At 40.1% G+C, this 25,668-nt stretch overlaps 1 protein-coding gene across 2 annotated transcripts; it reads right to left on the reverse strand.

Annotated features, from left to right (window-relative positions):
- Nucleotides 1-650: 650 nt before the first annotated feature.
- On the reverse strand, nt 651-24,687 carry LOC114258613 (putative DUF21 domain-containing protein At3g13070, chloroplastic). Of its 2 annotated transcripts, none has more exons than XM_028198598.2 (14): nt 23,650-24,687; nt 16,221-16,318; nt 16,034-16,127; nt 14,834-14,911; nt 14,568-14,671; nt 13,660-13,741; nt 13,240-13,379; nt 13,078-13,156; nt 12,915-12,978; nt 11,499-11,590; nt 11,253-11,318; nt 10,371-10,487; nt 9,827-10,006; nt 651-2,275 (listed from the first exon to the last, which is right to left on the reverse strand). In XM_028198598.2, exons 1-14 carry the CDS (start codon nt 24,223-24,225, stop codon nt 1,991-1,993), a joined length of 2,055 nt encoding a protein of 684 aa, XP_028054399.2. In that variant the 5' UTR covers nt 24,226-24,687; the 3' UTR covers nt 651-1,990. The 2 variants fall into 2 exon arrangements, with proteins under 2 accessions (XP_028054399.2, XP_028054400.2); XM_028198599.2 differs by having other exon boundaries at nt 651-2,327.
- Between the last annotated feature and the right edge of the window lie 981 nt (nt 24,688-25,668).

Consider the following 25,668-nt stretch of genomic DNA (forward strand, 5'->3'; position numbering starts at 1 on the left):
TTTATCTATAAAAAAATATTTTAAAAAATTAAATAAATGAAACATTAATAAAAATTAAATAAAATAATTTTATTTTTAAATTGAAACATTTAAATTTTATTAAATTTTACTAAATATAATACATAATTAAATAATAAAAGGTCAAAATGATCATTTCACCCCATATCCCCTTATCTCCCAATTTGTGTCTCACACGAGACATAATAGTCCTACATATTTGGAACTAATAGTCCAGAATAAAATTGAACAAACAAACAACGGATTATTAATCTGGAAGGACTATTAGTCCAATCCCATAGCCTTTATCTTTCAAAACAATCAGCACCTACCTTCATGTATGTGGGCTGCCTACTGCATACTGAATAGACATACATGAACAAGCTAAAGAAAGGCGTGAGAGAGAGACAGAGAGATGATCAACTCCTCCCCTCTTCCACATGTAGGTGGAATAGAGAGGAGACATTCGAGGGTGGATTTACCTTAATTGACATGAATGATTTTTAGGATAAAATACATTTTACCCTTGTGCAGTTTGGCCCTAAATCATTTTATCCCCATCAACAAAAAGCCTCGTGATTTTGGTTATTTTGCACTTTGCCTGACTATTATTATTTCCATCCAAAATTATGGAAAAAAAATTAAAAAAAAAATTTAAAAGTCAAAACACAATATTAGTAGACATACCCTTGTGTTTATCTTACACTCGTTGAAAAAATTGTAAAAAAATAAATACAGAAACTTAAACACAAAAGTGAGCACCCAACTATTAAACTGCTGGAGGACCAATCTTTTACCTTGTCTTAAGTGTCGTGGATTTGTTGATTCACCCACAATAATCTTCCCACATTATCAATAAAAAAATCTAAATAAATATACAGACAACAAAAGAGTGGTGACAAATCTACTCAATATTGTTATTTTTATTATAAAAAAAAAAAAGAAAAAAAAAGTGAGGTCAACCACATTGATCCTAGTTATCCAGCATGCATCAGCAACAAAAATCGTAACCTTAAGAAGCACTCAATCATATATAATCAAATGACCGTATAGGCAGCTTAGCCAATGTCTGCAACCGCTCAGCACAGAACATCACAACCTCGTAAACAATAAAATCTCTTTTGATACCCATCATCCCATCATAAAAATCCAAACCATTTCGATTCTGGTAGCCTATCATCATATTTTTGCTTCCCTCACACAACTCGTTTTCCTGTACTCTCTCTCACCAGTCACTTTCCCTCCCCCATGCCATTACCATCCAGCAACTAGACACCGCAAAAAGTGCTTATTAAACACACACACACAGAGGACAGGAATTGTGCCTTTTGGTGGCTTATCTTTCTCTCCTCTCCATATGAGGAAAGGGCTCAATCAAAGTAAATTTAAAAACATGAACAGAACCTCAAAAATTATTCCATCTTCCAACCCTTGTCTTGACTAGCACATCCTCACCTCCTTACGCTGTGCCCTCTACAAAAAGGAGAGACCAAGAGAGGACGTTTTAATGAGGTTAAAAAAAAATGACAAATACATATCCTCCAAAAGCAAACCAAAAAGGCAACCATCTTCTCGAAAGCCCAACAGAACAAACCGACAGAGTTACCAGCCCTTCCTTTTATTCCATCAAAGAAATCCCACCATAATCTACAATTCGAGCTCCCCACCCTTTTCTCGCTTAACAAGCCCTTTGCCTTTCTCTTCACATCCACCAAACCAACAACACCACTCCTAAGATTGATTGGCGAAAGTAACTCTTCTTGGATGCTGCACAACAGTTGCTGATTCTCCCCCTTTTTTAAATAATATAAAATATATAACAAGGCTCCAAATGCATGCATCAATAGCTTCAAATGACAGCCGTGTTTCTACAAAGGACTCTGCACCAAAACTCATATTGATACTTCTCTTCATTTGTGGATTTTTTTTTACATGGTTTATTTCTTACTCCCATTTTTTCGTTGCAAGAACGGGAAGAATGTGAAGAATGCTACTACTGTTTACCGAGATGCTCACGATCACCTTCATGTTCATGTTCATGTTCATGTTCAAGTTCATGTTCATTAATTATATAGCCATCAGAAAGGTCATTCTCTGCTCTCTTTTGGTAGGAGTCCTCATCATAATCAGTCTTGTCTGAGTCTTCATTGCTACTCCATTTCCTTTTCATAATTTTAGGAAATGTGCGTGTTACCTCTTTCGCTTTTGATTTAGCCTCATCATGGTTTACCCGTTCAAACCGAGCTGCACTCACCTTTCTGGCATTTCCTGCCAATATCTGCACCACAGACAATACAACCCACATGTCAGTTAGATGACTAAAGCTAAAACTGCAAATTTAGATATTGTATTTGCAGTTTTGTGCTCTGCCATATTGCTGAGAAAATAAAGGAAAATAACTGAATCTTGAATTCTTCACAATTTGGGGTTTGGAGGGGCTGTTGGAAGTACCGTCGAATTACGCACTTGATAAGACTTACTGAATCACACATTACAGGTTAGGGCTGCTAAAAAATACGATCAACCCATTTAAACCGCCTGACCCGCTCGGACCGACCCACATATGGTCAATTTTAAAAACCAAAACGGTCGGTCGCAGTTTTAAATTTGAAAATGCCGTTGAAACCGAACTGTCCAAGCATTTAGTACTCTGTTGGAAAGTGTCGCGATTTAATTGCTTTTGCTGCTTATCAATTAAAGCAGTATTCATGCACCATAATTATATAGAGAGACTAAAGGTCTTTTATACTTTCTACGCATAACAGTTGTATTCCACTTAAACAACTCATCAGTCACACTCTCTATTCAGTATGATTCAACTTATTTTTGACTTAGACTTATTATCAATTCATCATAGAACTTTTATTCTCTCAAACTCCTTTGTATCTTACACTCTTCAAACTCTCCAGATTTCCTCTCACTACTTAGACTATGAGAAGGTGGCGCTAAGATCGTGGGCTGGCGGCATCACTCAGATCATGGCATCGACAATGAGATCTTTGTAGTGATGGCGACACTGAGTTCATGGTCGTGGCAGAGTGTCACGTACTGGGCGCTTGTCATCCTCCGGAGAAGCTGGCTCCACGAGTGGAACTGCATACCCCGTGTATTAAGCCCAAAGACCAACCCAGGAGATGCAATAGGCATCCACCCTGCTTGCCTTGCTGCTCACAAACTAATGCGCTTGCAAGATGCTTGGTGTAGAACTTGCGCATCAAATGAGTCGGTACATGACATGAAATGCCAAGCCCTTATCTCGAATGGCCTCTCTACCGATGCTCCTCCGAGTAATCTCAAGCTCCTCTTAGCTGACTCCTCTACGCAATGTTCCACTAGTTGTCCCTCATGCTCCTCTGATGTTGACACGCTGTGGGTCGTTGTATCGCGACTTTCTCCTCCACTTAAGTTGTCAACGCCCTCGTCGACTCAATGTAAATCAATAGTTGCCCCTCAAAATGATTAAACAATGCCCTCTGGCAAGCACAAAGCCCTCTGACTGATATCTTCAATAAGGTCAAGTATCTTCGTACTGTGCCCTCTATCGAAATAAAAGCCCTCCGGCTGTTGCTTACTGGCAAGCCCATGTCTCTGAAGCCTTCTGGCTAATGCCCTCTAGCGAAAATGAAGCCCTTTAGCTTAACTCAAACTCGTGCCCTCTGGCGATGGGTAGCCTTCTGGCTGAATAGGCTCTTATAACTCAAAACTTCAATGCTCTTGTAGAAGTGTAGCCCTCAGGCTGAAATGAAGCCCACCGGCTTTGCTCAACTCGTGCCCTCTAGCAAAATGTAACCCATTGGTTGAATCTCATATGCTCGTGCTCTCAAACAAGCCCTCTATCTTAACTCATGTCCTCTAGCTAGAATTCAACTCATGCTGCCCAGTACCTTGGCCACTATTTTCACCAGAGTCCGCTATCTCATTAAGCTCAAGGATTTCACCTTTCAAAGGCTCACCGCTCCTACCACCCACAAAGCTAGCCATCTCAACAAAGACGCTCAAAACGGTGCGTTGATCCTAGCACCAAATCATGTCTTGACTTCACAAACCCGCTACATGGTTGTCCTCTGGCAACGGTGATTTCATCCATCACCCCACTCTCTAGCAAGCATGCACACTCGGTACCTCTGCACACGAGAGTCAAGATCTCAAATTTTGTCTTGAAAATTTTCCGAACAAACCCTCTAAGAAGTCAACAACCATACGTCTGAAGATTCAAAACCATTGACAAGCACAAGTTGCAAATGCTACCACGAACGGTCGAAACATAGGCCTCTTAAAGCGAACTAGTAATAATGCCATTGCATGTGCACGACTGCCAACAAAAACCCGTCTCTAAGGCTCAATAGATGAAGATCACGTGCCCACAATTTGATACAAGCATTCCACAAGTCCCAACTGCGGTAGAAATCCCCATATAGCCAACAAGTAACACAATCATGCTAGCCCTGCTGGTTAGGAAGCAACCCGTCCACAAATGTAGCATACTCGCGCCACAGTGTGCCCACAGTGTAGAAATGCTCACCAAGTCCTCAGAGTGAGAGGGAAACACCACGTTAGCAAGGCAACACTAAATGCCACAATGATGCTTAATTCGCACCCTCAAGAACGGTCGTTGCGTTCAAAGCATCGCTAAAGAATAGCACAATAAGTACAGATACCCCAAGACATCACCAATCAGCTTCCACAGTTCAAATATGACCAGAGAACCAACGACGGTTTTGTTTAGAGTCTAGGATGTCATACACTTCCCCCAGGATGAGTACCATGCATAACTCCTTCAAACAGCAGCATCAGGGTCCACGGAGAAATGATATCACAAGATAAGTGCATGTCTGCTCAAGATGGATCTCCCCCAAATGAGTGATCTAGCTCTGATACCAACTGACACGGTCCGACTCCTTTAGAGGCGCAGTGGATCAATTTTTCACCCTTGTGGCGCTTAAACTCCACCAAGTTTAAGCCCGCCATAGCTCATTGACACATCGAGTGTTGATGATCTCACTCGTTTTGATCCTTAGGGCCCAACGCTTTGTCAAGCAAAATAACTCCACAAGCAAGCTCCGTCTTCACCCAAATGCCACAAGTAGGCTTGACGCCTCAAGTGCACCAAGCACGACATTAGTCGTTTCATAGCGCCAACCTTATTTCAAGCAAGGTGGCTAGTCACACAACAATGTGCCAGCGAAGGCCCTCGACTTAGTCGACAAGCCAACATAGCATTGGGTCTTCGATAGCATCTTAAAATGCCATAGGGTCTAGCATGTCTCAATCGATATATATCGGATGGCCATACGGTCATGCAAAGCTCACAAGCCACCGAGGGTCAATCTCTTGCCCACTGCGTAGTCCTCGTGCCAACACATGTGTTAGATTCCACTTAAGGCCATTGTGCACCTTAGCGTTGCACTAACGTGTCGCCTGAGTAAGGCAACGCCTTATTCCGTAGCTTGCTTGTAGCATAACGGAATCCCTCAATGGATTTAGTCAATGCATAGCTTGATACTTTCATTCAATAGCCCACACATGAGGTGTTGCCTTTCAATCGCTTAGCTTAAGCCATAGAATCTCCTCATGCAAAGTTGAACCCAAACCAAGCACTTGAATTGGCACACGAGGCCTTTGGTAGTGTCTCGAAAGTCCATTCGGTCTAAAATGAGTCCCTAAGATGCCATAATGAGGGGCATAAAGGAAAGAACGTGTTAAACCTCTCCCTCAGGAGGAACGCGCAATGTTTTCATTTTTTGCATCGTCCATGGGGCTCCCACCCCCACGTGGAGACTCTAGACATCCCGCTGGATACCTAAAACCCGCCCTTGAGTTGCCCCAAGGTTGCTCACTTGAAATCCAGTTTGGGCAGGGAGGCAAGTAGGTAGAACACCTTGCCCCTTATATATGTTATTAAGCATTTAGCCACCTGGCAGGAGGAAACATGCCCAATGTCTGAGGAGTCATAATGATTTTTCAAAAATTCCACAAATTGAGAAAAATCATGAAACTTGGTTTGGAAAACACTTCCTCCAAGACCTTTTTCCAGTAAAAATTTTAGCCCAAAATTCCTTCATTTGGATGCTTAAACAACGCGCCAAAAATCTACAATGTTGGCTGCTCTGCTAGGCCGCGGCTGGCAATGCTGGTAGGCAGCTTGGGCTGCGAATTGTCTGCTGCTGGCTTCTGGCATGGGTTGCGGCCTGTGCTGCGGCCTTGCTGTGGCTGGGCAACGGCCGCTGTGGCCTGTCTGCGGCTTGAACCATGGCCTGGGTTGCGGCCTTACTGTTTGGGCGTGTTGCTGGCTGCATGGTGGCCGGTATGCTTTGCACTGCTTGGGGCTAATGTTAGGCCACGTTGAGGCACTTCCAAGGGCCACTCTTGAGCACTCAATTGGTCACACCACCACGAGCAAAATGTCACGGAGTTGGCCTTGCAAGGCAACCCGTGACACCTGGGGCATTGTTTAATCATTTTGAGGGGCAACTATTGATTTCCATTGAGTCAACGAGGGCGTTGACAACTTGAGTGGAGGAGGAAGTCGCGATGCGACAACCCACTACGAGTCAACATCAGAGGAGCATAATTTCAGGGTATTGGCAAAGGGCAGAGTTTCAAAGACACTTAGAGGAGCTTTAGCAGAGGCCATTTTTCAAAGGGGGAAAATTTTCAGTAGCGGTTAACTCAGTGGAGTTTTGAGAAAAGTTGCCAACAGAGAGTGCAACAAATGGGGTGCATTCCAGCTGGATTTGAGTAGAGAATAATGAAGGGAGCTTGGCTAAAATTGTTGGATGTTGAAGGTAGGCAATCAACACAGAGGTGTTGGACTTGTTAGAGGAGCTGGTATACGCACTACAACATCAACTTTATGCTACATCAATGAGAACGTTGATGGTTAGAGTGGAGAAGGGTGCGACGACCCGTTGCGAGTCAACATCAGAGGAGCATAAGCGACAACTAAAGGAGCATTGCCTGGAGGAGTCAACTAAGAGGAGCTTGAGTTTGCTTGGAGAAGCTTGAGATTACTTGGAGGAGCATCGGTAGAGAGGCCTTTCGAGATGAGGGCTTGGAATTTCAGGGTATTGGCAAAGGGCAGAGTTTCAGATGCTCAGAGGAGCTTTAGCAGAGGCCATTTTTCAGAGGGGGAAAACTTTCAGTGGCCGTTAACCCAGTGGAGTTTTAAGAAAAGTTGCCAATAGAGAGTGCAACAAATGGGGTGCATTCCAACTGGATTTGAGTAGAGAACAATGAGGGGAGCTTGGCTAAAACAGTTGGACGTTGAAGGTAGGCAATCAACATAGAGGTGTTGGACTTGTCAGAGGAGCTGGTATACGCACTACAACATCAATGAGAACGTTGATGGTTGGAGTGGAGAAGGGTGTCACGGGTTGCCTTGCAAGGCCAACTTCGTAACGTTTTGCTCGTGGTGGTGTGACCAATTGAGTACTCAAGAGTGGCCCTTGGAAGTGCCTCAACGTGGCCCAACATTGGCCGCAAGCAGCCCAAGGCATAGAGGCCACCATGCAGCTAGCTGCATGCCCATGTAGTAAGGCCATAGCCCAGGCCTCGGCACAAGCCGCGGCTCAGGCCGCAACCCAGCCACTTCAAGGCCACAGACAGGCCGCTACCCATGCCAGAAGCTAGCAGTAGACATGGCACAGACAGGCCGCGGCTCAGGCTGCAGCCCAGGTTGCCTGCTGGCATTGCCAGCCACAGCCCAGGCCGCGGCCCTGCAGAGCAGCCAACAGTGCAGATTTTTGACGGGTTGTTTAAGCATCCAAATGAAGGAATTTTGGGCTAAAATTTTTACTGGAAAGAGGTTTTGGGGTAAGTATTTTCCCAACCAAGTTTCCTCCTGCCAGGTGGCTACATGCTTAACAAGCATATATAAGGGGGTAAGGTGTGCTACCTACCTGCCTCCCTGCCCAAACTGGGCTTCAAGTGAGCAACCTTGGGGCAACTCAAGGGCGGACTTTAGGCATCCAGAGGGGTGTCTAGAGTCTCCACGCGGGTTTGGGAGCCCCGTGGACAGTACAAAAATGTAAGCACTGCGCGTGCCTCCTGAAGGAGAAGTTTAATACGTTTCCTTTATGCCCCGTGTTATGGCACCTTAGGGACTTGTTTTAGACTGAATGGGCTATCGAGGCACCACTAAAGGCCCCGTGTGCCAACTCAAGTGCTTGGTTTGGGTTCAACCTTGCACGAAGGGATCCCGTGGCTTAAGCTAAGCGGTTGGAAGGCAACCCCACATGTGTGGGCTATTGAATAAAAGCATCAAGTTATGCATTGACTCAATCCATTAAGAGATTCCATTATGCTACAAGAAAGCTACGAATTGAGACGTTGCCTTACTCGGGCAACATGTTGGTGCAACGCTAAGGTACACAATAGTCTTAGGCAGAATCTAACACACGTGTTGGCACGAGGACTACGCCATGGGCAAAAGATTGACCCTCGGTGGCTTGTGGGCTTTGCATGACCGTATGGCCATCTGATATACATCGATTGAGGCATGCTAGACCCTATGGCACTTTGGGATGCTGTTGAAGACCCAACATGCTATGTTGGCTTGTCGGCTAAGTCGAGGGCCTTAGCTAGTGCATTGTTGTGTGGCTAGGCACCTTGATGACATGAACCTAAGTTGGGCGAGCACCTTGCTTGAGATAAGCTTGGCGCTATGAAGCGACTTATGCCGTGCTTGGTGCACTTGAGGCGTCAGGTCTACTTGTGACATCCGGGTAAAGACGAAGCTTCCTTGTGGAGTTATTCTGTTTGACAAAGCGTTGGGCCCTAAGGATCAAATCGGGTGAGATCATCAACACTCAATGTGTCAATGAGCTATGGCGGGCTTAAACTTGGTGGAGTTTGAGTGCCACACGGGCAAAAAATTGATCCGCTGTGTCTCTAAAGGAGTCCGCCTGTATCACAGAGCAGGGGTGGTGAGATTGAATGCAGTGAAATGGGTGGAGATGAGATCTACCTTTCCGAAAACTCTTCTTGCATTTCGTCCTCTAAAACCCCTAAACCTCATCCCCCCATGTGGCGATGAGATTTGTAATGGTTTTTTATTGTGCTGATGTTGAAAGAGCCTTCGAAGAAGATGATGACCAAAGCCGACCATTATTTTCCCCACCCAATTTATTCGATTTTGAACCATTGATCAGTCGAGATTGGTTGTCGTAATGTCTAACCTGCAAGTGTTGGTTCGGGTGATGGATAATTGGGAAACCGATCTGATCCATGAACCACCCTATTACATACTAAGTGTATGTATAACCTCAATGCAGAATCTTTAACAAGCCAGTCCCATGCATCTAGAATGTTGTAAATGTTTAACATGGGATCTGAGGTGCTTGAGAAATTTGTTGTTGTATGAAATGAACTAAACATTATACAAACTTAATCCGATCTAGTTTGGGATTAGCTGTTTTATAAGTGAATCAATCAAATTTTCCTCAACACTTCTCTTTCTCTGAGAACCTTAGGGCTGTCTTCATAAGCAACCATGAAAATGTGCTGCACCCCCTCCATCCAAAACCTATGTTACCTAGAACATGGATTGTTCCGTTACGTGGAACAGGAGTGGGAATATGATAGGAGTAGACCTGTATAGAATTTAAAGTACTTTTAAAATAATTTTCTTAAAAAAAATAATCCAATAAAATGTAGTTTTTTTCCCCTTCTTCTTCACGTAGCAACACATTTCGGAACGTGCCTTCCAAAGCGTAATTCGCTAGGAGATTAGCGTTTTCTAGTAACATTGGGCCAAACATAGAGAAAACAACTACTTTAGGTGAAGCAACTCCCTAAGAACTGAATCTGGAAAAAAGAGTAAAAGCCATACCTCAAGCTTAAAAATTTGATGTTTTCCCTTTTCATCTTGACGGTCAGATTCTGCTTCAGTATATTCATCATGCTCTTCTTGGTTTCCCTTTTCAACTACTACTTTTATGGTCTCACCAGTCCTTGGGATATATCCAAATGCCTCACAGATAAAACCGGACACTGTCTCATATTGATGACCCTGTCGCAAAACAGGGGGAAAAAAAAAGGTTGTCAAACCGTATTTTTAACACCTGATGGCTACTCCTTTTTGACCAAGAAAAGCAGGGAAAAATTAAAAAAAGAAAGAAAAAAACAAAGAGAAGCTGATGGCACTTGACAGGCTTGAGTACATTTAAAAAATGAAAAAAAGGGAAGAATCATCAACAAAACTAGCAAAATAAATGATGCTTAAAAAACTAAATACCAGATATCTTCTGCAATGGCTATTATGCATAAAAAACACAAAGTTCGACCGACATGTCACGATTAACAATCAACTGATTAGCAAATTCAGTCATCAGGATCAACAATCAACTGATTATCATGAGAGGAGCATGAAATACCTCAGGCATTTTGATATTGAGATCTTCAGAAAGCTGGTCAATTGATGTATTTGCGTCCACATCATATATTCCCTCTGCTCGCATTACAATATAACCAGTTTTTTTCTGGATTTCCTCCTGTAATATAACAACAGAACATAATACAAAATTAACAATATAGATCTGACTGCAATCCAGGTTCTCAACGATACACCCACTACTTCTATAGTTCTATAGCCACTTAAAAATTGGCAATTTTTTTTTTAAATTTACAAGAATTTCATCTTATGTTGCAATGAATCTATTCATATTGGACCGATGTGGTCTTGCCAGTCACCAAAGTCAACAGTTTGATCTTTAAAGGGTTGAAGCCCAATTTTTGGCCATTTTAAAGCTACTCTCTTGCCTTCAAAACCTTAGAAACTCCATTTAACCAAGAACTAACAAAGTTAAAACACAATTTGGCCTTTAAAAATAAGTAACAATTTCCATACATTAACATTATCTTCTTCCAAAAGTTAAGGGAACAATATAACATATGATAATGACAATATCTCATGCAAACTTATGAAAAAAATTGCTGAGTTATAAAAAATGACTTAAATTATATGTTTACAAGTTTCTGGAGTTTGCATCCCAAAAATGACGATCGCAATCTCTCCACCTGACTATCTATATGCAGTGAGTTCTATTTATCAACCATTGAATACGAATACTGCTGCAATAGTATTACATGAACTTTTCAAATTTATATTAACAAGTATCACTTCGATTGCTATACCATAGAGTTAACAATATTGATTTGACAATAAGTTAATATGGAAATGTATATCAGTAAGGGAAGGATTATGGATGTCTTCAAATAGTGAACATAAAAACATGCAAAGTTTAAAGGAGCCTTACTTTTGAATCATTTTCATCAAAAATTTCACCAACAATTTCCTCAACCACATCTTCTAGGGTTACTATCTGTTTCATCCAAAAAATACGGAAGTCAAGTTCCAAACACGGACAGGAATAACTGAATCCTTGAACACAATGATGAAAGGCTCAACAACACAACCTATGTAAGCTACAAATTCATGGTATTACACGTTAAGCATAATTTCTTTACTTAAAACAGTATCCAAAGTCAGGGTGTATACATACTCCCACAGTTCCACCATATTCATTAAGAACAACAGCCATGTGGACCTTCCTGATGCGAAACTCTCTAAGAAGGTTCCAAACTGACATTGAATCTGCAATATTGACAGCAAAGTTATACTGTGATGCATTTACTTCTATGATTGTATGTTTATCAAGTCAAACGAGGACACTCAAAGTGTTATTAAAGGCGTGCCTAGGTGTGCGCCTAGGCCCAAGTCCCATCTAGGCCCAAGGTTTGGGCCTTGTAGTGTTTCAGGCCAGGCAACTTCAATAAGGCACGCCTGGGCGTGCGCCTAGGCCCAAGTCCCATCCAAGCCCAAGGTTTGTACCTTGTAGGGTTCCAGGCCAGGCGACTTCAATAAGGCACCTGACTGGTCCAAGGCAGAATAAGGCCCAAGGCTTGTGTCTTGAGGGCTTTTTTTATTGTTACTTCAATTGATTTTGTTTAAAATCTAACCATTGATTTAATATGGTGAAGCTACAAAAGATCTCTACTCTTATTACAGATGCTAATACATTGGGCATTCAATTCCAAATCAATGATAGAAAAAAAATTAGCCCTAATTCCTAATCTCCGAAGAACTCTAAATGTTTAACATTTCATTTTGTTTTTGTTGAACCCTAAATTATTTACTTATACTAAATTATATATTTTTTTCTGTACAAGGTGCACCTTACTTCGATGAAGCCTGTGCCTCGCCTTGCGCCTTGAGCCTTGAGCCTAGGCCCCAGGAGACCTTGGCGCCTTAGTGCGCCTACCGCCTTTAATAACACTAACTCAACATACGCTTGAAAACGAGAAATCCATTATTCCTCGCATGCCAGTCTAATAAATTTTACTAATTAAAACAAATGATCTAACTTCAAGAGTTTGGCATTGATTTGTTTCAACCAAGGCCCTAATACAATCTAAGAAATAATCTGATTTGGAAACCCTGAAACACAAAAGTGACGAATACATGGAGATTGAGTAGCGTAACAAATGTTAATTTGGACTCAGATGTTTCATGGCAACTTTATTCATAGAATCCACTATCTACGTCCTGAAGATAGGGGCAACATCATAAGTATCATCCTTGAAATTTAGTGGATGCCATAATTTCCATCACAGCCAACCCACAGGAAGATGAAGCAGCAAACAAATTATCTACAATAGTTTCAACCATCTAATAAAATTTAGATATATCTGGAGTCTCTCTTCCTCATTGTCTACATACCTAACAAGGATTACGTGTCAATACCCAGGCAACCACAGAAATGGTACCTAGGGAACATCCAAATGATGTCCTGATCCTGACTAGAATGATTGAGTATCGCAATTTCTTTCTTAAGAAGTGCTGAAGAGACATGAACCAGCAACAATCTACAGGGCATTTAAACAGAAGCAATAGTTTAAGATGCCAAACAAAAAGTTACCAGGGACGAAATATGCAGGTTTCTGTGCCATATCTCCCACAGCAGAACTTTCTAGTAGCTCCCCCTTCAAAATCAAACAGATTATAATTCTGCATGCGTATATAATTAGAAAAAATATGGCAACAATAATCTAAGAGAGAGATGAATGGAAGTAGTAACTCACCTTTTGAACATAATCTAGAAGATCCATAGCATAAGCAATACCCACTATATTATCAACACGTTGCTCAAAAACAGGCACCCTATGAATGTGTTTAGACTATTTTTATTATGTTGATAAGAATCATTACATAACATATGCAAACAGATAGCAAGTTTGACATACCTAGAATACTGATGAGTCACCCACAAGTTGTGAAAATCAACGAGTGTTGCACTGGCATCAATGGCAACAACATCCACAAGAGGTGTCATTACTTCTCTAACGTGGGTATCTTTTATCTCCAACACATTTTCAATCATATCCTGCAATAGACTTCTCAGAATTTAGTCCATTCTAAATGAAAATATAAATAGTGTACATGCTACAAAGATTTTCTGAAAGGTACAAATATCCTGTATGATTTTTTTTTTTAAATTATTTTATTTTATTTGTATAAAGATTCTGTATGTTTAGCGTTTTCCATTTTTGTCACGCCAGCATATCAAATATGTCAGTTTGATGTATTTTACAGGTGACATTGTATTTCAGAACATTTACTGAAAGCAGAAACATTGGAAACTTAAAAGAAACTTATTCCTTTACCTGTTCTTCCTCCTCTATTGCCCCACTTAATTCTGCTCCTCGCAACATTAACTTCAGTTCATCTTCAGTAACATATGGCTCACTGGTACCTCAAAATTGAAGGTCAATTAACAGCATTATCTCATAGCCACAATATCAAGAAAATTTTGTCAACCAGTAACACTGGGAGTTTATAATTGAGAATCCAAGAAAAAACTAGCCACAAGTTGAAAATAAGCAGAACAGAACATCATATAGGAAGTCAAAAAATAAATGATAAGAATATAAACAGTTGAGAAAGAGCAGAATGGGACTCATGGTCGTTAACAGTAAATGGTTGATAAAAAGCAATAAGGACTTTTATTGTTATCATCACTAATGCACTATCATTACTGCAAAGGAAAATTTAACAGGGGAAAGCTGTACAACTTGAGAAAGGCTAATGAATGTTTGCTCCGTCACACCATTGACAATAACTATGTCCTGCATGTTACATCCTATCATACTGCTTACATTCACTATTTACATGATTGGTTACGCAAAACACCACACAAACAACTGTAGCATGCTCATAAACACAAACAATAAAAATGTCAAGGTACCAAAAGTTAAGATATTATCAAGACATCCTACAGTATATATCTTATTCATGGTTTTTGTAAATTTATTTTTTCTTCACCAAAATCCTTGAAATTAATAAATCATTGCTGATGAAAAGTTTCCTTTTATAAAAAAATCCAAGAAAATACTAATAGAAAAAATTGAAAACTGGAAACATCACCCATTAAACAACAGATCCCAAGGACCAAAAGAAAACTATCAAAAGCAGCTAGGACCACAAATACTTATTTTTTCTTTCAATAAGATACGAAATACAACATGGCACAGAAGTAAAAAAAAGATCAAAGCAGGTTCATGATAAAGCACACCTTCTTCCTTTCAGACCGAGCATTTTTAGCATTCCCATTGATAGATATGTAACAACTCTTCCCACAGGATATAATATTAAGGAAAGCCACGCCACTGGCCTGACCTAGAATCATTGCAGGTGACACTGGTTAAGTTAACTTAAAAGCACTGACATCAACTCATCGCATAGGAGATAATATGAACTGTTTTACGGTAACTGTCTAGCAACTCTACGTGATCTTTGGTTCAATATAATAATAAAAAAATAAAAAACTTCTAGACTTACCACAAACCTAGCAACCTCAGTGGCATTGTGTACAGCTATACTTTTCGGAGTAATTTCAGTGAGGAGCAAAACAGCAACCTGATATCATTGAGAGAAAAATATATGGCTTAATGACCTGCAGTGAATCAATATAGAAATGTGTCTCCACATGTATGTGTATGCAAACATCTGACAAAATAATTTTATGAAGCCAAGGGTTAAAATTTAAACTGAAAACAAAGCATTTCAATTTTTCCATTTTTGCACCAAAAGAGGAGTCACTAAAGAAGATTCATTTGGAGACCATGATATATCAACTGATCATATTAGATTTTCAAGGAATTAGGCTTATATACAGCCTATAATAACCTAGAAGAACAGCATTGGTTCATTTATATGATGAATAAGGGCTATCATTTCAATTTATCAATAAATAAATAAATAAAATAAGAACTATCATTTCAGACTTCATCCTAGTGAACAATTGAACCCTGTCCCCTATCTTTGTGCATCTCTCAGTATGGTAATCAGAGTAATGCCCAACCAAAGGAAGAAAAATGCATATTGAGTTAATCAGGCCTAAACAAGAACAAAAGTTTCTAGTATTACACACAGATGTCATTGTTGTTGTATCCAAACAAAAGATTTCATACAACAGATGGCAGGAATCTGCTCCATATTGTGAATGCATAATGAAGAAAGATTTGACATACAAGTAAAAGCAAATATTTCAATTTGGAAGAATTTCAATTTCATAATGAGTTTCAAACACTAAAACACATAGTGGCAATAGACTCCCATTCAATATTTAAAAAAATACCAACAAGACAAAAACGAAAAACCAAAAAAAAAAGGAATCGCTTGTATTGTATCATTGAGTTTCAGTAACTTCTAAAATGCCTTTGGGAGTGTGTGTGCGCGCGCGCGCGCGCGTGTGTGTGTGAGAGAGAGAGAGAGAGGTGCACAGATCATATGCAGGTCCTAACTACTAGCTAGAAAACAAGAAAGCAAAAATATGCATTTATAACAAATACAATCTCAGCAACTTTAGACGGACAGATTCTAAATTACTCACTAACAACTATGTGGATTTGACATTTAGAGAATAAGTTTCTATGGCCTGAAGCACTAATGATAGCGTGTTTGAGTGTCTAGTATGTCAAACTTTTGGCCATTGAATTTAGGTTCTTCAACTAATCAAACAAGGAAACTGCGGCATACCGTCATCACTCCAGTTGCTGCACTCACACCAGCTTCGCCAAATGCTGCCGTTGCTGCTTCTGTGACAAGTGCAGTTGCTCCAATGTTTACCACACTGTACATAAATAAAATCTACAATAAGACAATATTCAAATACAAGCTGAGAGAACAGTATCAATGATGATTGTAAGTATAGGAAGGTCAGTACGTTGTGCCAATAAGTATAGTTGTTAGGAACCGAGTAACATCACTGCGAAGCATTTTGAAGACACCATCCTCGGGCTCTTTCTCGGCCAACTCTCGCACCTGGTATACATCAATATCAAAAAAATGACAAGTTGCTGGTTTTAGAAGAAAAGAACAACACGCACATGTGCACATGCACACAAGATGGCAAAATTTCGACAGGCTGGATTCTTTTCTATGATCATGAAAAGATAATAGTAGCCTATAAATATAAAAACACCCAATTGCATGAACATGTAAAGAGAATAGCAGCCTACAAAAACCACCCAATGGTGGTTTACATACAATAATACATCCCTTTTTTTACAAGCACAATAATCCATCCCTTCTATCTTCAAAAAACCTTAAAACCACAGCCCATTCTTAGCCTTAACTGCAAATTAAATGCTGTGAACTGCTATTAAAGTACTGAATATTATCCTACACCATAATATGCAGACATATTTTTTAGTCAATCACAACTAGCCCCGCCATCCTTTGATTTTTCAACCTAAAACCTAATTACTTTAACTTCAGCTCTCTCCCTACCTTGTACACCTTAACACCCACTACCCAAAATAGTAGTTGTAAGAAATTCTTGCCACAGTTACGAAATTTTAACAGCCTATCACCTTTAAATCCATTGGTTGTTGTGAGCTTGTGGCCAGCCAATAAAACTTCAAATCTTTTGATCTCCTTCGTGCAGAAACTAAATAATTTTTACTGGTTACTTAACAAAAAAACTAACATTTTCTTGATACACACACGAAAAGGAAACATGAATTTGTAAAGCCAATATCTGAATGACCCTCCACCACATCACATAGGAACACCTTGAGTTCAGCTTCACATTACTTCATATATATAGATATATTTGGACAAAAAGGCACCGAAGGGTGTCACCCAAACTACAAGATGGGGACAACAAAGAATACAACCACCAAACTAAACAAGCTCTACTAAAATGTTTCTAAAAAAATTAAAATCTGGTTCAAAGATGGCTCAAGTCCAGGGAGTCATGGGACTTCTGGGGTTGTGGATGAGGCTAGATTTGGGCGAGGGCTTGGCCATGGTGGTTCGGCCTGTGACGATCGGCGATGGGGATTATGGCTTGCCAAGCTTGGTTCCAGACCCGGAGGCAGAGTTGGAGGAAGATTTCCAAACCACTGGACTCGGATGAGGTATTTGACTGGGTGTTGGCTCGAATTTCTGAGGTTAGTAAATTGTTTGGGAGTCTTTTGAGTGGCAGAAGGACGAGGCTTTGAAGTTGTTTTCAGCAATTAAGGCATCATGGAAAGGGGGTGTATCAGGTGGACAGGAGCTGCAAGTTGTTAGCCAAAAGAATAAAGGGTTTGGGAATTACGATGATTGGAGTGTTCAATAAATTATGATCGAAACATGAATGGAGGCAAGAGGCGGTGGTTGAGGAAGGAGTGGAGATCCACTATTGTTGCCATGCGTCTAAAAATTTTGACTTGGAATGTGCGGGGTTTAAATGACAAGGGAAAAAAGGTGGTGATTAAATCTTTATTGAAGGGTGCTAAGGCGAATGTGGTGTGTCTTTAGGAGACCAAAATGGAGTCTGATGGGGCGGGGTAGTTCGGGAGTTGTGGGATGGGAGGGCATGTGGAGTGGGCTTTCCAACAAGCGTTAGGGGCGGCTGGTGGTGTACTCATTTGTTGGGATAGTAGGGTGGTGTTGAAGAAGGGGGAAGAGGTAGGGGGTTACTCATTATCTTGTTTGTTCAGACGTGTTAATGATGACTTTCGGTGGGTGTTCACTAAGGTGTATGGCTCGGTGAGGGGGGCGCAGAGGGATGCCTTTTGGGAGGAACTACAGAATGTCACGTTTCGATGGGGGGTGCCTTAGTGTGTTGGCGGTGACTTCACTGTTGTAAGGAGTTCGGAGGAGAAGATTGGGATGAGTCAGGTGGTGGGGCCGATGAGGGCATTATCTTCTTTTATTGATGAGATGGAGATGGTCGACTTGCCGTTGCAGGGGGGAGGCTATACTTGATCTGGAGGTCGGGCGATGTCTCGGATTGACAGATTCCTTGTCATTGGGGATTGGGAGGAGCATTTCTCTTAGTTGATTCAATTGAGGTTGCAGCGTCCGATTTCTGATCATTGGCCAGTTTTATTGGATAGTGGGGGAGTTTAGAGTGGTCCATCACCTTTCCGATTTGAGAATCTGTGGTTACAAGTAGAGAGTTTCATAAAGAAGGTGGATGGTGGGTGGGAGGGAGAATTATAGTGTGGTAGGGATGCCAAGTTGCAGATTAGCCCAAAACCTAAAAGTCCTTAAGTATGATTTGAAGAGGTCAAATGTGGAGGTCTTTAGTCAATTGGAGGCTCAAAAGGTGAATGCCTTGTTAGATATGCCGGGTTGGACGTGAAGGAAGTCAAGGGGGGTCTGTCTAAGGCAGATGTGATACGTCGAGATAGGGCTCAGAGAGAGTATGCGCAGGTTGCTTAGAAATCCAGATGCTTGTGGTTGAAAGAGGGGGACCGTAATACAAAATTTTTTCATCATATGGCAAATGCTCATTGGTGGGTAAATCAAATAGGGAAGATGCGGGTGAATGGGGTGATACTTTCGTCAGAAGAGGATATTAGAGACGGCATAGTGGCCTTCTATCAGCATCTCTTCTGGGATGAAGAGGAGGTGTGGCGACCAAGGTTGGATGGTGTGGAATTTGGTACTATCTCCAAGGCGGATGGTTTGTTGTTGGGAGAGACCATTCACAGAGAAGGGGGTTTTGGGTGCCTTGAGGAGCATGCCTAGGGACAAGGCGCTAGGACTAGATGGTTTTTTTATTACTTTCTTTCAGCAATGTTAGGGGGTGGTAAAGAGGGAGGTGATGGCCATGTTTGAGCAACTTCATCAAACATAGCAGTTTGAGAAGAGTCTCGATGCAACTTTTATAGCATTGATTCCCAAGAAGGGTGAGGCAGAGGATATTCAAGATTTTCGGCCTATCAGTCTTCTTGGTAGGCATGCCTTGAGAATCATGCCTGGGGACAAGGCGCCAGAACCGGATGATTTTTCTATTATTGCTTTCTTTCAACAATGTTGGGGGGTGGTAAAGAGGGAGGTGATGGCCATGTTTGAGCAATTTCATCAAACATGGCAGTTTAAGAAGAGTCTCGATGCAACTTTTATAGCACTGATTCCCAAGAAGGGTGGGGCGGAGGATATTCGAAATTTTCAGCCTATCCGTCTTCTGGGTAGTGTTTATAAGTTATTGGCTAAAGTTTTGGCCAATAAACTTTATGGGGGTTCTGGAAGGGGTGGTGTCAAAGTCTCAGAATGCTTTTGTGGGTGGTCGACAGATTTTGGATGCTGTGCTTGTGGCCAATGAGTGTGGATTCGCCACTTCGGCAAGGTAAGTAGGGGATAATCTACAAGTTGGCTATTGAGAAAGCCTATGACAATGTAAATTGAAAGTTTCTGTTGTATGTGCTAGAGAGGATGGGTTTTAGGAGAGGTGGAGGAGATGGATCCAATTTTGTATTTCTACTATGCGGATGTCGGTCTTGGTCAATGGGACGCTGGCGGATTTCTTTCCTACTTGGAGAGTTTTATGGCAGGGTGACCCTTTGTCTCCATTATTGTTCATTCTGGTTATGGAGGCGTTAAGCCAGTTGCTATCCAGAACAATCCAAGGGGGTTTATTATTGGGTTTTGAGGTGGGGAAAGGGCCTACTTCTTTGGTGATCTCTCATCTCTTTTATGCTGATGATGTGTTGATTTTCGATGATGCGGATGCAGTTCAGATTGGTAATTTGTGGTGTGTGTTGTTATGCTTTGAGGTTGTGTCAAGTCTTCGGGTTAATTTGGCAAAGTCGAAGTTGATTCTAGCGGGTGAGGTGGTGCGTATTTCGGTGTTGGCAATTGTTTCAGGTTGTAAGGTGGCTATGTTACCCATTTCTTATTTAGAACTTCCTTAGGGGCTAATTTTAGGAGACAGGGGTGTGGGCTGGGGTAGTGGATATAGGGTTGCAAATGAACCAAACTGTTCATGAACAAGCTTGGTTCGACTCGTTAAGGGTTCAGCTTGAGCTCGAGCTCGAATATTAAGCTCATTTAGCAAACGAGCCGAGCTCGAACTCGAATAAGTTCGGCTCGTCAAGCACGGCTTGTTTATCTTTATTTAAATTATATAATAAATATATTATTTATATATTAAATAATATTAATAATATTTTTATTTAAATAATGTAAATAATATCAAAAAAAATCTTATCGAGCCGAGCCTAGCTGAGCTCAAGTTTCATTAATATTAACGAGTCGAGCTTGAGCCTAATTACTTATCGAGCCGAGCTTGATAAACAAACAAGCTAAGCTCGAGCTCAGCAAAACTTGGCTTGGCTCGTTTGCAACCCTAAGTGGGTAGAGTGCAGCGGCGACTGGAGGGATGGAAGCGACAGTACTCGTCTAAAAGGGGGGCGGATTACTCTGATTAAGAGTGTCCTTTCTAGTATTCTGACGTATTTTATATCTGTGCATGTAATTTCTGTGGCCGTGGCAAAGAGGTTGGAGAAGCTGCAAAGGGACTTCTTGTGGGATGGTGGAGGAAAGGGATTTCATTATCATTTGGTGGCTTGGGAGATGATTTGTACTCCTAAGGAGAGGGGTGCGTATGAGTGAGGAGGTTGGTGGTGTTCAATCAAGCTTTTCTAGGGAAGTCGTCGTGGCGTTTTGTAGAGGAAAGGAGCGTTTGTGGAGGGTAGTGGTGGCTAAGTATGGGGTTGATTGGATAGGAGGGGTTGGTGCTCGAATAGAGTGGGTCAATCTTATGGCCGCAGTATGTGGTAGGGGATTTGGTTGGGGAGGAAGAACTTTTGGGATAGGGTTCAGTTCAAAGTGGGGGTTGGGGATTGGGTCATTTTCTAACAAGATAGGTGGTGTGGTGAGGTGTCTATGTTTCCATTGATATATACTATTGCAGCTGATGCGAAGGAGCTGGTTGCTTCAGTTAAGGCGCGGCAAGGGTAGTCTTTTGTTTGGAATATTCATCTTCGACGTGATGTGCAAGATTGGGAATTGAACCAATTGGTGGACCTTCTGAGTTTTTTGTATGGGTTGCAGCATGGGGGAATGGGGTGGATTCTTTGGTGTGGAAGGGTCCAAGATCTAGAGGGATTTTCGCGGTGTCCTCATTTTACGGGGCACTTGTAGGGGGTGATGCTGTCGTGTTTCCTTGGAAGAATATTTGGGCGGTGGGATCACCGTCTAAGATAGTTTTTTTGTTTAGACAGCTACTTTGGGTCGTATCCTGACTATTGATAACTTAATTTTGCAGCGACATGTGTTAGTCAATTGGTATTGTATGCGTTGTAGGGATGCGGAGATGGTAGATCACTTGCTTGTTCATTGCCCGATTGTGTCTCGGCTCTGGAGTTTGATTGTTGCTTTATTTGGGTTGGTTTGGGTGCAGTCGGGGTCGGTGTTGGGTGTGATGGGGCAAAGGTGGGTATGGGGCAAAGGTGGGTAAGAGGCATCGGAAGGCTTGGTTATTTGCTTCCTATTTTTTATTGTGGTTGGTTTGGTTGGAGTGTAATAGGCGTGTTTTTCAAGATATGTGCCATTTAGTTCTTTGGTTAGAAAGCAGGCTTCTCATGGTATTGCATATTTGGGTTACGGGTTCGGTTGATCTTGATGTTTTGGCTTTTGTAAACTTTGTGAATGATTTGATTAGTTAGTTTTGTTGAGGGCGATGTGGGCTGTTATTTCTTTCTTTGTATTCTTTGCATCATCTTTATGGTTTTCTAATAAAATTTGATTATTTATACCCCAAAAAAAAAGATGGCTCCAGTACACCCAAAAATCAAACATACAGCGAAGAAAAGCTTCTACTCTTCAAAGCGAAAAGAGGTTCTTTTGCCCCTTAAAGAACCTTGTGTTGCATTTTCTCCAACATCTTAATTGGTTGGGGAACATACATTAATTCTCCCAACATCAGACTATAGAAGAAACAAGGCATCTTGACCAGTAAATGCAATAATTTTTATTCTTTTTTTTAGTCAGCAAGAGGGTAATAAGATTAAGAGAAAATAAAACTCCATCACATAGCAATGACACTCGAACCAGGGCATCAAACCCCTATAGAGAGTAGCATTTCATCCACCAGCCAACCCTTGGTCTCCAGTAATTACGTAATATAAGATTACCAATTACATTTTACCATTTCTTTAGAAAAACTAACAACAAAATTCAGGCATGAGAAGCTGTTGCAAATAAAGTTAATTAAAAAATGCTTTCATTCAACTAACTTGTATTAAGTACAAACAACCGGAAATTGGCAAAAACTCAACAACTTGTATTCTTAACACTATGTTTGGGAACTTAGGAGAGAAAAGAAAAGAAATGATTAGTTAAGTTATAAGAGAAAAGAAAAGAAATGATTGTGATTTCTCTCATTTTTGTTTAGATAAGGAAAAAATAAAAGAAAAGAAATGATTGTGATTTCTCTCATTCCTGTTTGGTTAGATTTCATTAAGAGAAAAGAAAAGAAATTATTTTATGTTATATTACCAAAATAACCTTTTTATATTTTCAATCATTTTATTTATTTTATTTCTATAGGGACAAAATCGGTATTATAAAAATAGTGATTTATTTTCTCTCCCAATCTCTCCACTTTTACACTATGTTTGGATTGAGTGATTTGGAGAGAAATGAAAAGAAATGGAGTGATATGTATTTCTCTTATTTGTTTGGATTACCTAAGTAGAGAGAAATGAGAAGAAATGGAAAGAAATGGAGAGAAACTCATTTCTCTTATAAGCCTCATTTTCAATCTTCCCAAAAGTGGAGAGATTGGGAGAGAAAAGAAACCACTATTTTCATAATACCTATTTTGTCCCTATAAAAATAAAAGAAATAAAATGATTAGAAATATAAAAAGGTTATTTTGGTAATATAACATAAAATAATTTCTTTTCTTTTTCTCTAAATGAAACCTAACCAAACAAGAATGAGAGAAATCACAATCATTTCTTTTCTTTTATTTTTTCCTTATCCAAACAAAAATGAGAGAAATCACAATCATTTCTTTTTTTTTCTTTTCTTTTCTCTTATTACTTAAGTAATCATTTCTTTTCTTTTCTCTTCTAGGTTCCCAAACATAGTGTTAGGAAGATTGAGAATGAGGCTTTAAGAGAAATGAGTTTCTCTCAATTTCTCTCCATTTCTTCCTATTTCTCTCCACTTAGATTATCCAAACAAGTAAGAGAAATACATATCTCTCAATTTCTTTTCTTTTCTCTCCAAATCACTCAATCCAAACATAGCGTAAGAGTTAATTCCTACCACAATGTAAAAATATAATGCTCCCATTCATGACAATTTTCAGACCAACAATTTTTTTTATAAGAAAATATATCCCAATTGGAGTATAAAATCTGTACCTTCCAAGGCCAAAGCGTGGTAATTGAAGTTTCGGCCATAGAAAAAAATGCAGAGAGACCCAGAAGTGCAGCCAAAACTAAACCTTGCTCTTTGAAAATCATAAGAACTTGCAACACTTTTGGCCAATAACTCTTCAACAACAAGATTCTCTGTCCTATAACCCCATAACCCAAATTGACAACACCCTCCATTGCAAAAACTCGTCGACACCAAAACAATAAAACAGTAAAAACAGTAGCAGCCAACAAAGTTTCCCGCCTCACAACAGAAACCTCGAGAAACCCTAAATTCACACCGGTAACCGAGTCTTCAACACCACGAACAACCTCACTATCTTTAGCTACAATATCAAAAGCCTCATTTTTTCGGAATCTCGAACTGAATAAGTCGCTGCTCCGATACGGAACCACACAATTGGTTGGAATTCGAGAAGAGTAACGGAGATTTCTAAGGAAATTCTTAGTGGATATTGTTCTAATCTGACATTGACGGTGATACAGAACGAGAAGTGAACGTTTGGAACCAGTAAAGAATGTGGGTGGATTGAGAAGTGAGGTTTCGGCTACTACATCCATGAGAATTCTAAACAAATATTGTAGAAATCGTGGATAAATTATAATGAAAAACAATAGGAGAAGGGTTTGACGAGAGGTGAAACCGAGTAGATGATGAGGTCACGCTTGAGGAAGAGGCCGAAAGAGAGAGAAGAGATTCATCATCAGTACTGGAACAAGCTTTGATTGTCAGAAATTAGGGTTGAAATACACTTTTAACACCACAAGTGGGTTATCTCTTCAGTTAAACCCTAGTCTCTCTCTCTGACAGACTCTTCCATAAATGAATATAGAAACATTAATGGAGAGAGAGACAGAGAGTGTTGGAGTTCTTCTTCTTCATCTTCATTGTCTGTAGTTAGGTTTCACCTGTTGTCTATCTTCCTCTGAATTTTTTTTGGTTGTCGGGTTCATCGACTCTATTTTCTGACCGTACAATTTCATTTAATTTTGGTTAAAACTTAAACATAAAACGAAATTAACTGGATAGTTGCTAATTAAAAAAAAAAAAAAAGAAGGGGTCCCACACTACAAGACTCATATAATCTTGTAATATTTCTACGTGACTCTTTCAATCTTGCATAAAAGAATCCGCCTATAAACATCACTCCATGGGTCAGCATCAATAATTGGCTCTCCGTCAGAAGAAGACAAGAACCATAGAAGATAGAGATTCTCCTCAGATATCAGAAAAAATGCACGCCAAGAAAAGACAAAAAAGATTTTTGTAGATATTTTGTGAGTCTGTCAGTCATAAGGATTTTCCTTCAATCACTACTTTAATAAAGTAAATATCTCTTATCCTACTTTATTAAAGAAAAGCTGTGAAAATCTTTATACATGTCTTGTAATAAATTATAGTGTCAAAATTTTGTCAAAAAAGAAGGATTGAATGATATGCGATGGGGCCCAAAGTAGTACCCGATATCATTATCCTAATCTTTTATTGATAAAATTTATCTATATCCAGAATAGTGATTTGAGTCAAGCATATAATTGTATACATATAGGTCTTGTCTTTATATGCACACAATTTTCAATCTTTCGTCAAAGATGGCATAAGATTAGAAAAGTTTTTCAAAAAGCCTAAAAAGCCTAAAGTCTAAGCTTGAAAGATAGTCATAGGACATAGATTAGGATTTTTGTTTTTATCTTTCTTTTGAGTTATATAAATTGGCTTGCATGCCAACGAAGAAAGCAGAATGAAAAATACTACTTCACTCTGCGTTGTAAATTTTCCAACCCCTCTAAAAAAACCTCAAGTGTATTAAGTTTTTCAGAGTTTCAGAGTCTGTAATATAATCTTTGTAAGTATATTTCTTATTAATATGAAGTGTGAGTAGTTTCTCTTTTTCCTTAAATATTTCGAAAGGGTAACTCTTCTATTCTAAAAAAAAATTATTTTCTTTTTGGGAAAAAACTACGTTTATGGAATGCTTGTTTGCTCATTTATATTACATGCTT

This window comes from Camellia sinensis, chromosome 8, assembly GCF_055761805.1.
Source record: "Camellia sinensis isolate YWXY chromosome 8, ASM5576180v1, whole genome shotgun sequence".
NCBI lineage: Eukaryota > Viridiplantae > Streptophyta > Magnoliopsida > Ericales > Theaceae > Camellia > Camellia sinensis.

Bases quoted from the DNA above. Each gene is read 5' to 3' on its own strand.
- LOC114258613 (XM_028198598.2), bottom strand. From the start codon at position 24,225: ATGGATGTAGTAGCCGAAACCTCACTTCTCAATCCACCCACATTCTTT. The intron at 16,319-23,649 runs GTACAGATTTTA...GATGTATACCAG, and splicing joins CCACGCTTTGGCCTTGGAAG to GTGCGAGAGTTGGCCGAGAA. The intron at 16,128-16,220 runs GTACTGACCTTC...ATTTATGTACAG, and splicing joins ACTATACTTATTGGCACAAC to TGTGGTAAACATTGGAGCAA.